The following is a 16,164-nucleotide window of genomic DNA, read 5'->3' as shown; positions in this document are numbered from 1 at the left end:
TCGGAATATTCTTTGATATGCCTTCTATAAAATTGGACAAATCCCAAGAATGATCGCAAAGCGGTCAGACTTTAAGGGATTGGCCAAGTCAGTATCGCAGTCACTTTCTTTGGATCCATTTCTACCCCCTCTGGAGTAATTATGAATTTTAAATATTCAAGCCTAGTATAGTTTTCTTTTTATTTACATAAAGATTGGCTTTCCTCAAAGTACTGAACACTATTCTTAAGTGTTCACGATGCTCAGTAATACTTTTACTGAACACTAGAATATCGTCAATAAAATGTACTACAAACTTTCCGATATACGGATGCAGTAAATCGTTCATAAGCATGACGAATGTAGCTGGAGCATTGGTAAGTCCGAAGGGCATTAAACTCATAATGACCAAACCTGCTTCTGAAAGCGGTTTTATGCACATTCTTGGCTCTAATCCGGATTTGATGGTAGCCACACTTAAGATCTATCTTGCTGAAAATCATGGCTCCATGTAATGCATCTAGCAAATCATCAATCCGAGCCATCGGATACCTGTGCTTAACAGTGATATTATTCAATGCTCTGTAATCTATACAGAGGCGAAACATATCATCCTTTTTCTTCTTTAATATCACTGGTGAAGCAAAAGGTGAGAAACTTGGTTGAATCTGCCCCAACTTGAGGTACTCTTCCAGTTGTCTACGCACCTCCACCTCTTCAGTAAAACTCATTCTATAAGGAGGTCTATTTACAGGTTCTGCCCCTGGGATCAGTTCAATCTTATGCTGAACATTCCGCTCTGGAGGTAACCCATAAGGTAACTCATCCCTAAAACATTCAGAGAACTCCTCTGCTATAAGATTAGCCAGCTTGGTCATCTCACCACTTTGCGCAACATCAGTGCTAGTCGAAGAATCATCCACTGGCTCTACCGATGCTGTACAAAGGAATAAAAACTCTTCTTGAGCTTTTCGGATTTCCATCACGGAAATCAACAGTCCCTAGGTACATGTTTCTCACCTCGTAAGACATAAAGCACATCATTCATCTTGAATTGATATACGTGCTTTTTCCAATCAATGGCTGGATTCTTCTTAGAATGCCACGCCATACCCAGGGCTATATCTGCATGAGCAAGCTTAGTCATTTCAAAATCAAGCTTCTCAGCATAGTCTTGAATACGAAGCTCCAACTCGGTAACCCTTTGGTCCCATACTTCAGTTGAACTTCCATCTGCCATCTTGATTGTATACGCATAGTCAGATGGGCTAGTCTTTAACTTCAGCCTCTTCACAAGCTTGGAGTTAATTACATTGTGAGTTGACGCCGAGTCAAACAACACAATGACATCATGATTGGCCACTTGCCCTTTCATTTTAATTAACTCCTTATCATTAAAGGCTGTATATCCCGTTGTTGCGGGCTTAGATAGGATGTTATCTGGTGCACTCGTTACTAGCTTAGCAACACACACATAACAAACAAGGTACTGACCTCTGAGAAGATCCCGCTAGCTGAATCTGCATCTGTTCCGCTCTGGGAATTCCCTCCATCTCCACGTCGCATTTTGAGACTACCATCTCAGCCATCCGACGATCCTTATTTCGTGGACAATCCTTCCATTGATGAGGCTGAAGGCATCCAAAACACAAGCCTTCTCTCCTCGCTGTTTCTCTTTGCTCTAGGTTTAAGGGAGACTTAGACCAAGCCCGGGGCTGCCATTGGTGTTACTTTCCTCTTCACTCCAATGGTGGTACTTGATTTAGGAGTTTCAGCTGGTTTCGCCTACTTGGCTTGACCACTCGGCTGAGAACCACTCCCTTTACTAATCCACTTCTTCTTAAACGCAGATTTCTTTTGGTACCCATACTGGGTTCCGACCTGTGCAAACCCACTTGGCCCTGTTGCCCTTGGCATCTTCATAGTTCAGGGCTATGGCTATTGCATCATCCAAGGTGTTCACATACTTAGCCCGAACTTCCATTTTAATCTGATCATTCAATCCAAATATGAAATCTTTCACTTGGATTGATTGAGGTAGGGATTCATCAACCTTCATTACGCTCTCTCGAAACATATTAGTGTATTCTACCATTGACAAATTTCTCTGACGAAGGTTTCTATACTGATCTCAAGCTCGGATGCTTCGTCAGGAGGTAAGTAGTGTTTCCTAAATTCTCTTTTAAACCCCTCTCAGGTAGTGGATGCAATATCATCTTTTTTTGTTTAATCCACCACCGATCCGCTGCCTCACTAAACATGTGGGTGGCCTCGCGGCGCTGCCTCACTAAACATGTGGGTGGCCTCGCGGATCTTCTTGATATCATTTTTTATTTCACAAATGGCGAACGCCTCGTCCCATTTGTGTAACCAGGTCTCAATGACATCAGAACTACGGTCATTCATCCGACCAGAATACTTTTCCGGCCTGTAATTGGCAATATTAGGTACTTTAGCCTTTCTAGGCTCGAGCGTCTGGACACTAGACTCCAGTTCCATTGGAGCCTTTTCTTTCTCATCTCGAGAAGGTCTGGCAGACATACTGTGTATCACTTTTCTAAGTTCAGACTGCCCTGCATTGGCCTGTAACTGTTGCGCTAATAACTGCTCCAAGGCATCCTCAAGTAATGCAATCCTGCTAGATAAGGTGTGAGCTCCTGGGCGCGACACCTGCTAGGTCGGCCGGACTCCTGATTCACCAGGGTCCCTCCTGGAAGCTCCTTCTTCTGCTTCCATTCAGGTCAATGGGTGTTTTCTTCTTTTTCCTTAAAAAAAAAAAACCACCGCTAAAACACTGCACTTACAAACTGACAAAATTCTATATACTGGCACTCTGACACAATTCCCTATACTAGGGAATACCTGCAATCCCAGATTCACACTACTAGGCATTTGACACAAGCATATATCACAATATACCCCAAACCATTTTCCCTATACTAGGGAAATTCCTGCAAATCAGCCGTAACTGAAGCACACAGGCATAGTCTCAAAGACTGTCCATCCCAAGTCTGCTACAACCACAAAAGCCTAATCTGTTTCTAACAAAACAGAAATGACAAAAACAAAGGGGAAAATGGGTAAAGTGCTCCCTGGTCTTGCTCGTGCCACCCGATTTAATACCCTTGGAGTCTTCATGTAGCGCAAATGTCCCGAAGCCTTCTTCTACCAAAGCCTTTGCAAGTCTCTAGGTTTCTGCAAAACTCTGTGTTTCTGACAAGAAATTAATTGACAGCAGATAAGTGGAAACTGATGGTCAAAGAAAACTCTGTCTTTTTTTTTTCCCACAGTAATTGGATGGATAACTCTCTGGTCACACTAATTGGACCAACTGGCTCTGGTTTGGTGAACAGGTTCAGTTAGCTAGACCAGAGTTACACTAACCAAAGGTCTGCCACACCAGCACTTGCACGTGAGGCACGTCGTCAACTTCCTTGTGGAGGATTTGTAGGAAATGGCGAAGTGGACAGCGACCCTCTTCTTGAATTTTTTTTTTCTCTGCCAGCCCCTTCCAAAATAGCTAACTCTTATTCTATTCCGTTTTTGCGTCATGCGTAGCAGAATTATCCTGTTCGTCACTGTTCCGTCGAATTCCTTCGCAGGTCTTTTAATCGAACGCTGTTTGCGTAGGCGAGCGCCGATCAAACCTCTTCGTCAAGCCCATGAACAGTCCCGCACCCCTTGCCTACGCTCTGGTCTTTCGATGGCCGTTCGTGCCACCTTGCGCTCCAAGTCTGCTGTCCGCTACCAAAGAGCAACTGATACGTTCTTCAAAATCTTTCTTCACTAGGGATACACAGCAGTCCTGATAGCCAGTGCGGGAGGACCACCAATATCAATTCGTCACCCATGTACCCGACCGCTTCAGATTAGCTGCCATCACTAGTAGCGTGCGCTCAACTTACGCAATTCTTTGTCCAATCACACAGATCTCCTCTCTCACCTAGCCTGGGCTCTGATACCAGATGTTAGGTACATCTCCTTCGATTTCTACTGCATATCACGGGAGTAGCACCATTTATATTCCACCCAGCCAATTCCTGTTGAAGCGTGAGAGCTCACAGAGAGTCGAAATCCAAAAAAATCGCACGTGAAGGTACATTCTCCTTCTCTCACTAACTCCAACAAGCCCCATCTCCCTAGATGGATCTAGATGCCACATGTCATCATCATAGGGCCTTCGTAATGCATCTTTTCACCCCTCTCTTGGGATACTTTAATTTCCTTTGCCCCTAGGCACATTTCTTGCATTAGGCCCTTAGCCTTAGATCCACCTAGTCTGGTGCTATCAGCCTCGCCTAGGACCTTGACATTAATTCCCTCCCGATCATTTACATGAAGCGCAAACAGATATATTACAAACATAGATCCTTTAAGGGAAATGTCGACTGATTCTTCCGAGGTCATGCTACCTCGGCTAGAGCATAACACTACTGTTGTGCAGCCCCTTGCTGGTCAGAAAGGCATGAATCTTTGCATACCATGCATGTGGGGCCTGTTTCAGCCCATACAAAGCTTTATTCAGCTTGCATACCTGAAGTGCATTTCCTGAGATTTCAAAGCTTGGAGGTTGTTTGACATAAACCTCTTCCAACAAGCCTCCATTAATGAAGGCTGTTTTTATGTCCAATTGATGAACATTCCACTGAAAATTTTCAGCCATTGCTATGATTGACCGGATGGTTGTCATTCTGGATGTAGGAGCAAAAGTCTCCTCATAGTTTATGCCCTTTTTCTGAGCATATCCTTTTGCGACCAGCCTTGCCTTGTACCTGTCAATGGTGCCATCGGGCTTTCTTTTAACTTTGAAAACCCACCGTGTACCTATGGCATGTTTACATGGTGGCAAATCGACAACTTCCCATGTCTGATTTTTCTTAATGGACTGCAACTCATCGTGCATGGCATTCATCCAATGCACATTATCCTGTGCCTCTTCAAATGTCTCAGGTTTCTCCTCATCAAGAAGAGTACCTGCATAAGCTGATTCAATTGAAAGAGCACCTCCCCCATGCCTTACTGCACTCCGAGTTCTGCCAAGTAATGGAGCATCAATTCTACTCTCCCTAAGAGTCTGTAACAGCCAATTTGGGACTGTTTTTGCTGCATGTATGTTTGCAATTTCTTGCTGAACAACCTCTTCCACGGCTTGTGGAGGTGGTATGACATCCCGTGGCTGAATCGGAGCATGTGGAGGTATCTGAAAATTCTGATTTTCATCAGATATATCAGCAGGGGAACCCAAGGCAATGGGTAGTAACCCCTGAAAGACATCACCGGAAGAAGAAGGCATATCAAATTCAGCTTGAGTGTGAGCTGAATTTTCTGAAAATATTACATCTCTACTGACAATGATCTTGCGTGTGACAGGATTGTAGAGATGGTACCCCTTGCTTCTGCACTGTACCCAACAAAAATGCATTTGATTGCCTTATTAGACAACTTATGCCGAAACTCAACAGGCACATGAGCATAAGCAAGGCATCCAAAGACACGGAAATGATCCACAGAAGGCTTTCTCCCTTGCCAAACTTCATAGGGAGTCTTGGTCTTCAAAGCTTTTGTGGGTGCCCGATTTAAAACATAATTGGCACACATGAGACCTTCAAGCCAAAATTTGTGAGGCAATTTTTTGCTTTTCAGCATACATCTATCCATCTCCATAAGAGTACGATTTTTTCTCTTAACTTTCCCATTTTGTTGAGGAGTTAGCCTCACTGTAAGCTGATGTACAATGCCCTTGTCTTTCAAAAAAGCATCAAAATCTGTAGACAAGTACTCCCCTCTTCTATCTGTGCGTAGTGTCTATCTTGAGTCTGGATTCATTCTCAACCATGGCTGCAAAGTGTTTGAAGACCATAAACACTTCTGATTTGCGTTTCAGCCCACAAACCCAAGTGTAGTTGGAGTAGTCATCTATAAAAGTGACAAAGTAAAGATGACCACCCAATGATGGAGTCCTCATGGGACCACAGACATCACTATAGATAAGCTGTAATTTTCGAACAGCTTTAATTGATCCATCCTTCTTAAAAGGAGATCTGTGCATTTTACCAAGAATGCACCCTTCATAGGCATGTGGAGGAGGTGTTTCAAGAGGAGGCAATGCATCAACCATGGCATGTTTTTGAAGCGTCATCAAGCTGCCATAATGCATGTGTCCATATCTCGCGTGCCATAACTCCGCATTCTGCATAGCCGCAGTAGGAGTGGAAACTGCAAGAGCATGTGCTGGTCTTTTCTCATACATGTCAAGCTGAAAAAGACCACGCAACAGAGTGCCAGACAATCTCAAGGCATAGTCATGCTCTCTATCATGGACTGCACACTTGTCATCTTCAAAAATGACCTGAAATCCAACTCTGTTAAGAGTGGACACTGAAAGTAGATTTTTTGTGATACCAGGCACATACAAGACATCAGAAATTCTGAATGTTGAGCCATCAATGGCTGTAAGTTCAACTTCTCTTGTACCACGAACTGAATAGGAGGAGGTGTTGGCACATGTGACCTTTTTACCAACGGGTGGTGGATGCAGAGATGCGAAGAGACACTTCCTGGAAGTGATATGCTTTGAGGCACTGCTGTCTCATTGACACTGAAAGCTGATGCATCCTTGGAAGAATCATAACTGCATGTCAGAAAAGCATAAGTGTCATCATTACAAGTGGCTGTACTATCCCGAGCAGCCAACGGAGAGTTTGAAATGCAAGACAAGAAGGCATAGTCGTGCTCCACAAAGTTGGCTGTAGCTTGCTCATTGTCAGATGCATGAGGAGCTGAATCTGAGACAGCCATATCGGAGCTGTTTTTCTTTTCTTTTGCAAGCCTTTTCTTGCATTCTCCAATGTAGTGACCTGGCTTTTTGTAGTAATGACATATTCCCTTCTTCTTGGGCTTACCTGCATCACCCTTAGCCTTTTGAGAAGGCTGTCCTGAACCACTGGAAGGCTGATTTGCTGAAGTCTTTGCCTGTCCCTTTACTTTAGGCTTGAATTTTGAGAGCATGGCATGTTCACCTACTCGTGAAGCCATGTTTTTCTTGGTCTGCTCTTCCTGTAGCAGAAGTCCTATCAACTCGTGAAAAGTGAGAGGATTTGCACCCCCCCTCAACGACAAATTCAGCGAGGTATGAAATCTGAGATAAGACTCAGGAAGAGAATTCAGAGTAGTGGTAATCATCTTTGAATCAGGAATGATCTCATCAATATTCAGCAACTGTTCTCGTAAATCCTGTAGCTTTGTGAGGTGCACTGACATGGAGTCACCCTCTTCCATATGTGTATGAGACAATTCTCTTTTCAAAAAAGACACCCTGGCATCATTCCGAGCTGCATACATGCTCTCCAAAATATCCCATGCTGCCTTTGAGGTCTTACATGACCGGCGGAATGATGAATCTTTTCACTGAAGAGAAATACACGACAAAGCTAAAGCATCACGTGAATCCCATCTCTTCTGCTTTGGAGTGGTAGGTATAACTGCACCAATAACTTGTGCTGCGGCTGTACCCTGTGCACGACCTCTGCCTCCTTCTTGTTGGGGAGGGGTATTAGGTGTCACATTTGCTGGGCGGAACTCATCCCCACTTACATAGTCCCACAAATTACGAGAAATCAGAATATTGCGTACCATAAAACTCCAGAGGGAGTAGTTGGTACCATCCAGCTTGTCCTCTTGTGAGAGACCACTGACACCGAAATCATTCTGATTTTGCTAGGCCATGTCTGAGAAAGAAAATACAGCAAATGTAAATCTGAATTCCCTTGCTGGGAATGGAGTGCACAAATCCCACAAAAACACAGCCAAACACTGGCTAAAAATGCAACTCAAATCTCTGTAATGTTTCTGTTAGAAGTCTGCCAGAGCATTCAATCTCTCCCAAAACTTGCCAAGAGTGCTTCAAAACACTCACAGAAAGGCAGTGTGAACTGAAATCTGTCAAATTGCTCTCCCAACACAAAAGCCCCAATTTGTGGCTTGAAATTGCAACCAAAAAGGGGCAAATTTACTTAAAGCCCCAAATCTGCAATTTCTGAACAAAAGCCCCAAATTTGGAGTTGAAATTGAGCCAAATGTCACCCAAATAGATAATCTCCTGCAAAAGCCCCAAATCTCTTCAACACTTGCAGATTTACTGCAATGTTTGCCCAAAAAATCCAACTGTGCTCCCACAAAACTGAGCCAAACAATGGCTATATGCAAAGAATGCGCCTGCAAATGACTTGCAAGTAGAGCTGTGCTTAAAAGTCATGCAAAACTGTAAATTTCCAAGCCCACCTTCAAACTGTACGGACTAATAGTACGGAACTGTCAGTCTAGTGCAGTTGTACGGAGCTGTGCAACTCAGCCTATACGGTCAGAATCCGTACACCTGTACGGCTGTATGGATCTGTACGGCAAGCTGAAATGGAAGCTGTACGGCGGTTTGTACATACAGTACGGGATCTGTATGGCGCTGTCGACGAGCTGGTATGGGTACGGAACTGTACGGCGAAGATACCACCAAACGGCGCTTGTGTACGGAACAGAGCTGCAGGCTATACGGCAACGAGCTGTACAGCCGTATGGTGAAGCAGGCGATGTTGATCGGAATCAAGGAGCTGGTACGGGTGTCGCGTACAGTACGGAACAATACTGTGCAGATGTACGGGATAGTATGGTTGATGCAGGCTGATAGTATAGATCTGTACGGGGCTGTTTGTACGAAATTCACACATGTACAGACGACGAGCATAGGAGCTGTAACGGCGCACGTGTGAGTTGAGCGCAACTGTACGGAATCAAAGCTTGCAGGTGACTGTACAATGTATGACTAGTATGGCACCTCGAAGCTTGAGCTGGAGCTGCGTGACATCGAGAGCTTGGGAGCTGAAGATGGGAGCTAGTCGGGGGGTAGGAGGAGCTGGTCCAAGAGCTTAGTCTGCTCTGATACCAAATGTGAGAATGGGAGAGAGAGAGCAAATGAGAGAACAAGAGCAGGAGCGTAAGAGCTGAAAGCTTAGTTGCAAATAGATGAGTGTGATACAACTGAATAGAGTGATGGGTTTTGTCTAAGTGACAAAACCTTATTAGTTCACTAACCATAGTTAGTGAACTAACTGTGGTTAGGGGGAAAAAGTGAGGGAAAAGTGCCCCTAACCTACTTATTACATTACATTGGTCATTGCTAAATTATAGCAATAATTCTAACAAATGAGCCCTTGGCCTATACTTATAGACGAGGGACTCTATCTTTAGCTGTGAGCCTATACTTCAGCATGCGTGAGTAAAGTAAAATTTGCTTTACTTTGTGGCCACTCTTTGCCAAGTATAGCTCAACCATGCCTTGCCTTTAGCGGGCTAGCTCTATCCATAGGATCTAGACCTCACCTTTGCTAGCTCTGGTCTCAACCCTAGGTTATCCCTAACCCCGGGTTAGACCACATTCTAACCTTAGATCTATCCCTAGATCCAAGGTTAGTCAGGCCTAGGCTTTGATAAGCCTATACCCTAGTTAGTCCAGTCATGGATGTAACATTCTCCTTCTCTTAAAATAAGATTTATGCTGGCATAAATTCAGATAGGAGAGTTAAATCAAGATTTCTTGGACTATACTTCTAAATCCTTCATGTGATTCTAAACGGTAGTGTTTGTAAGGTATCCCTTCAAAAGAATCCTGGGATCAAGTCATTTACCACGTATGACTCTCTCTCAAAACACAATGTACAATTCTAAGTTGTTGAACCTTTTCAACTTCAACCTTTTCAACAACAAATTCTAAGTTGTTGAAAAGGTTGAAGTTGAAAACTTGGTGATCACATATGGAATTGTTAGAAAAACCTAATCCTTGGCTAGTTTCTCCATATAGCAAAAATAGAAATGGATAAGGTGTGTGTAATGGAAGAATCTTAAGAGAGGAGAAGGGAATGCTTTAATTCAAACCTCCAAAGTTCTGTGTCCACAAGAGAGAACTCACAAGCACCAAATTCAGGAGGCAGACAATAATAGAACAGTCCAAAATGTCTCAGAATATCAAATCTGAGCCAAACACGCTTACAGAAAGCTTCATCAGAGATACCAAAACACGAGCAGTCCACTGCCTTGGATGCTCTATGGTGAGCACAAACACGGTCCTACTTCTGTCCTTGCACTCCTTAGGTTGCGTGCTCCTTAGTGTGCTTCAATGACCATCTATCGTGTGAGCTCCTTGGACAGCACCCACCTGCAGACATGTGCTCTCCTATTGACTGTAATTATGCACCAAGATCTGCTCAAGAATCAGTCCACAAGGTGAGGGCTGCTTTCAGTGTGAATTTCCAGAATCCCCCCACACAAGGCCTTTTTATAGAGGGCTTTAGGCCTTCCAGACTGGATGACCCAGTTTGTATGTCAGCCAACCAGCCACAGATTAGGCCGACCCACCATGGTCTACACCCATTGTTGTGTGTTGATGACATTAGTGGGGATGTCATAGTAGCTAGTCCCTACCATGCGTGATGGAGTTTATGGTTTGAACCTTGTGAGTGACTATCATGAGATTGAAACTGCATTGTGTGTTTTGTTTTTAGAGGATGAGTTTGGGTATGTTCGTGGATTCATCTAGAGATATACAGATTGGGTCAACCTCGTCTGTTGCTAACTCCCTATAGAAGGCCACTATCCCCTACCTTGCATTTATATGATGGTTACAATAGTATGCTTGGCACTTAATGCTTTCTGGGTTGGAGGGTGAAAACCTTCCAGACAATTACAAGAGGAGCTTTCTTTACATAGGCACTTGGAGCTCTTTGTTGGATGGTGGACCTAGTTGGTGTGGAGAGCTCTATAGAGTTGTTACTTACAACTGGCCTTTTTGGGGGGCAAAAAAATCGGGATACCAACCTTTAAAAAACGATTTCCACGCATTTCATATTTTACGCCATATTGCCACTCCCTTGACTCACCCGTACACCCTACTCGTCCCTACCTTCGGTTGTACGGCCGACTTTGCTCTCTCAAGAGCCTATATAAGCAGCCCTTTGCCATCTTCTTCAACACACAGTCCCCTCAATCCATACTAATTTGCATCTCATCTCCAAAATCAAGGAAAGGGGATTTGAGAAGATAGAAGTGATCTTGGAAATGACCAACAAGGAGAAGGATGATGAGAGGCTGCTCGCTTTGCAAGCGGATACAGAGGGAGAAGAGATTGCAGCCCCTATTGTTACACTTACAGGAAGGACAGATGAGGATGATAGTGATGAACCATACTCCAATCATATTTCCGTACTCGTATGATGTATGCGTATGGTAACATGTGGAAAAAACTTTGGTGATACTAATGATGAAGATTGCTTAGGGAGGACCAGCGGCATCTATAGATAGGAGTGCTATTGTACCTTAGTGGGGTCATGAGAGGAGCTCAATTTTGAGCTTGTGTCTGGGGGACTTAGAGTAATTTCAGGGCTTTTGGATGTATGTTGTGGATCATACAGGTTGCATAATGGGTTGAAAAAGAACAGTAGTCGGAGTCGATCTATTCCTAGATGCCTTGACTACAAGGGCATACACCTCCTAGCTTCAGATTTCTACCTCCAATGAAACCCTAGTCTCTCAGATCTCACTTCCAAGCACATCACCGTCACATAACTCTCCTGATAGGCAATTTGACTCTGATACCATGTTATAAAAACCTAGATCCTTGGCTAGTTTCTCCACGTGGCAGAAATAGAAATGGATAAGGTGCGTGCAATGGAAGAATCGTAAGAGAGGAGAAGGGAATGCTTTAATTCAAACCTTCAACTTTCTATGTCCAGAAGAGAGAGCTCACAAGCACCAAATTCAGGAGAGAGACAAAAATAGAACTGTTATGTCTATGACTAGACTAAGGTATCGGCTTACCACAGCCAAGGCCTAACTAACCTGGGATCTAGGATTACATCTAAGGTTAGATTGTGGTCAAAATCAGGGTTAGGATTAACCTAGATTTGTAACTAGAGCTAGCATAGGTGAGGACTAGATCTTGCTGATTGAGCTGGCCCGCTAAAGGTGTGGCATGGCTGAGCTAGACTTGGCAAAGTGTGGCCACAAAGTGAAGTAAAGTTACTTTACGCATGCATGCTGAATAAAGGCTCACTGCTAAAGATAGCCGGGACCTGGCCTATAAGCATAGGTCAAGGGCTCATTATCAGGGATCTGAGGATTGCGCTCCTTTGGACATAGACCTGGGAGCAGCAGCTAGAGGAAAGGGCGTGTGATATGGGACACATGTCTGGACTTTGAGGCTGGGCTCTCTGCAGTTGACCTCTAGGTCGCAGGTGGCTCAACGTACTAAGCCTATGTCTGGGAGGTGAGCTGCTAGCTCCAACCCTTATGGGTTGTTTGTGGGTGCGTCCTGTGATTTGTTTGGAGTTGAATGGGCTCCAGCTTGAAGTTGTGACCCTACCAGGGTCTGATGGTTAGGGAATTTTGCATTTGGTATCAAGGCAGCTTTGAGCTCTGTAGAGTCCTGACATTGTGAGGGAAAGCGTAAATTCCCTAGGGAGTGCTATCCTGGTAAAGGATGCACATGTCCCTGGCAGAGGTAGGAGTGTGCTTGAATTTTGGACTTCTGCGTCGAGAGAGGCATGCACTAGAGAGTTCTAGATGAATTCACAACTATGTATGGCATGCTGAACTACTTGCAGGAGTAGATTGTAGTAGATAGGAGAGAAAAGGACAGAAACAGCTCCTTAGAAGAAGTTCGCAGCAGAGAAACCTGTGAACCTATGGTTATCTCAGAGCCAAGACCTGCAGTATTTTGTATGATTCTGCAGGGAGTTTTGATGAAGTTTGTGGTGACTGTTTGGATGCAGATCTCTTCGCAGGCTTGCATGGAACCCTGCTTGATTGTTGAAACAGTAGGCGCCTGTAGCAGGGCCAGAAACAGGTCGTAGTTTGTTCAGCTGTAGGCTGGTGACAGGCGTGGTAGTCTGGCAGGGTTCTGCTGCTGGATTCTGCAGAAACAGCCTGGAACAGATGCGTCTCTGTTCCAGAGATGGCTGAAGGTCAGTAGGCCAGATTTTGATGGTATTCAGAGGCTAAGGGAGCCTGGAACAGTCGCGATTTTGTTCCAGGTTTGCGACTTGCTAAAGGCCACATGATATGTCATATCAAGACCCCTATATGTAATGCCAACGTTTACCTGAGTAACATATTCTATGTTGGCTTGGAAAATTTAACATGCAACACGACTCCATAGAGTGCTAAAGGCTGGAGGATGAAACTACTTGTGGCTCATGTTCCTTTAGCTGTCCACTCCGCACATCTCCTTGCTACTCATCTTTGCTGCCCCCATCCACCCTATTGTCTTTCTTTCTCTGCTTCCGCTTTGAGCTTTGAGAGTCGAGACTCCAGAGAGAATATGGGGGAATGGACTAGCTATACACTCCTCACCGTGAGGACGGAAATGATGCCTTTGTATATTTCACCTTATATGGGATTTTCCCACAACGCATTCTTGCATGTGGGATAGGTTTTCTTGCCATAGGGTATTTTACTACTCTTCAATGTACAAATTGTGCTGCCTATATTGATACACAAGCACACAAGATGAGACTTTCATCCTTTAAAAGAAAAAAAGAATGAGACTCCATGTGCCGCCACCCCACTGTTAGAATTCTCCATTGGTCATCATAGCCATTATAGCTGAAGTGGTCTGTGAAATGACAAACCGCTTTCTGAAGCCACAGGCTTCTGCACATCTGCCGCTGACTTTGGATTACCTATTGCATCATACTTAGCTTTCCTATGAACGACATTTTGACGACCCTTTGACTCTTTTGCTTCTTTTTTTGTTATAAATCATGAATTGTAACCTTCAGTTCAGTTCACGTCCAATGACATTTAGCAATGCATTCAAGACTGCTCCTTGAGGTCCCTAATTAGGGTACAATGTCTTCCTGTGAGATTCTTTTGGTGAAGCAAATTGAACATCTCCTTGCATGGTTGTTTAGCCTTATTCATCCACTAATTCCAAAAGTTTCTATGGAGCCATCTGTACTGGCAAAGCAATCTCCATGCTATAGAAGAGTTGACTCCATGGAAGTTTCCAAATTCCCATGTGACTTGTCTACTTTTAAAGTTCACCTATAGAAGAGTTGTCATCTATGAAATCCTTGTGAAAGGTAGGTTTTGTGTTCCAGGAATTTCAATTTGTAGATCTCACACATATCCATATATAACATTAGTTCAATTCTACATAGTTGCATTTTGCTGAAAATCTTACAGAGAGCTTAAGATTAACAATTAAATGTTACAATCCATTGAGGCAATATTCTGTTAGGTTGGATATACATGCTTTTCAAATCTAAAAGCCTTAGTGCCTAGTTGATTGTTGGATGTTGTGCTCACCCGGTCCGCTTCTTGACAAGAACTTATGGTCATAGCTATGCGTACCTAACTGCAGTTCATGCAAGCCCCTGTGCACACAATTTGGAATGCCTTCAAAGGTGCAGTTCGGTCTACATGCTTCCTGTCCGCTTTTGTGGGAATATACCAGGTATGAAATTTAGTTAGTTCTTTGATATATGTAACCGGGAACCTCAGGTTCAAACTCGCTTGGAAATATTCATGAAGAGTTACAATGTCAAAATTTTCCCCGTATTGCTTTCCCAGCATTGATGTGTACAATGTCACTTGGACCAGGGTTGCATATGCTTGCAAAGGAAATTTGTGAACAAGGATCATAAAGCTGTCTACTGGTTTGGGGGAGCTCTTGCTGCCTTGGCAGTGCTAATGGAGAAGAAAAGTCGTCGAGCAGAACTTGCTCTGTATGTACTCCCACGTGCAGCTGACTCACTCTGGTATATTTTGGTAAACCGGCATTTATTACCGAATATAAGACATGCTGAGGTACATCTACAGAACTCTGCTCAAGAAGTGCTTAGTAATGCATCACTCTAATAGTTGATGGTTACTGATTTGCTTGATACTAATGCAAGTGTTTGCATTGTTTCAATGTGCAGGTAGCTCTTTTTTGCCTTTGCATGGGGGGTATTATGTACTTCTATGAGCACGAGCCAGAAACTGTGGCTCCATTTTTGAGAGGATTGATCAAACGGTTCCTAAGTAGGGGGATAAATCCTGAACAATCCTCTCTAAATAATACATTGTACCCTGCTAACGAGCGTTTGGTCCCTGATGTTGGACATCTTCCCTCCAGTACAACAAATGACATATCAGGAAAAAAAGAAAAATTGGAAGATAAATCTTCAGAAAGCCATTCAAAAGTTGTAGAAAAGCTGAAAGCTGAAGCCTTTCATGGTCTTTAGAATATACTTCTGTCTTTCAAGCATTGAATTGGATGTGGAGATGGTAGCTACCCACTGTAATTTAACATTTGATGTCGTGTTCGCTGCCATGATGCTTGATTATGATGCAGTTATGCACATTCTTGCCATGTTAAGCCCCTGGTCGTTTTTTGATCGTTAGGTTCAATTCATTAGGGTGGCATACCCGTGAGTGTTGAAATATGAATTCAGTATTTATTAGATGAAGGGAGTCGTAACTTGTATTTGAACTCTTCCTCTGTTGTTAACATTACTCTTATGTTCAACACAATGGAAGTTTGAAGACACATCACTGTTTCTAAAGTGGGGGTTTACTTTGGAAAATATTAATGTATAACATGAGAATGTAGTGGGAAGGGTAAGGGGTGTCTCAATGTTCTGGTTGGAAGTTGCTAGGGTGATGCATTTATGCAGTCCATGTTCTTCAAGCTACATTTTCAGTTTATGAGAGCTTGGAGACATGCTATGGTATTCCAACACACTCATCAAGGTCCAATGTAGGCTTAAACTGGATTCCTTGAAACTGCTATAGCGCTTTTGACTATCAGCGAAGATGATAGTGGCTGTGGAGTGGTCAATACCCAAATCAACAATAAGGCATCTGAGCCATCAACTGTAGCTGTAAACGTTGCCCTGTACTATGCTTCACAGCGAGATGTGGCCATAGTGGGCTGCTTCTTGCTGAGCCATAATATACATGAATCACTAAGGTGAAAGAAAAAACCACCTTTGGACACCCGCATGTTGTAACATCCGTGCATGTAGCTGTGATGTACCTACCTTCGGATAAAACAACCCAAAGTGCCTAGTGCCCTTTAGTAATGAAACACCGGTTTGATAGCCTACCAATGCTTAGTGCTTGGGCTATGTGTAGATCTGCTTACAAATGAAACCA

General features: G+C 43.6%; 1 protein-coding gene across 1 annotated transcript in view; it reads left to right on the top strand.

Moving 5' to 3' along the window:
• Positions 1-15,422, top strand: part of LOC147890006 (uncharacterized) — a 35,747-nt gene extending 20,325 nt beyond the window's left edge. Inside the window, exons 6-8 of the mRNA XM_087390632.1 lie at positions 14,387-14,479; positions 14,626-14,832; positions 14,946-15,422. Coding sequence (XP_087246758.1) covers positions 14,387-14,479; positions 14,626-14,832; positions 14,946-15,251 — 606 coding nt within the window. The 3' untranslated portion in view covers positions 15,252-15,422. The remainder of the gene's footprint in view (positions 1-14,386; positions 14,480-14,625; positions 14,833-14,945) is intronic.
• The last annotated feature ends 742 nt before the right edge of the window (positions 15,423-16,164 follow it).

This window comes from Dipteris shenzhenensis, chromosome 19 (genome assembly GCF_047967505.1).
Source record: "Dipteris shenzhenensis isolate YYH24624 ecotype China chromosome 19, Dip_SZ_1.0, whole genome shotgun sequence".
In the NCBI taxonomy this organism is placed as follows: domain Eukaryota; kingdom Viridiplantae; phylum Streptophyta; class Polypodiopsida; order Gleicheniales; family Dipteridaceae; genus Dipteris; species Dipteris shenzhenensis.
Note: the sequence above shows the minus strand (reverse complement) of the source record. Positions and strands in the feature narration are given on the sequence as shown.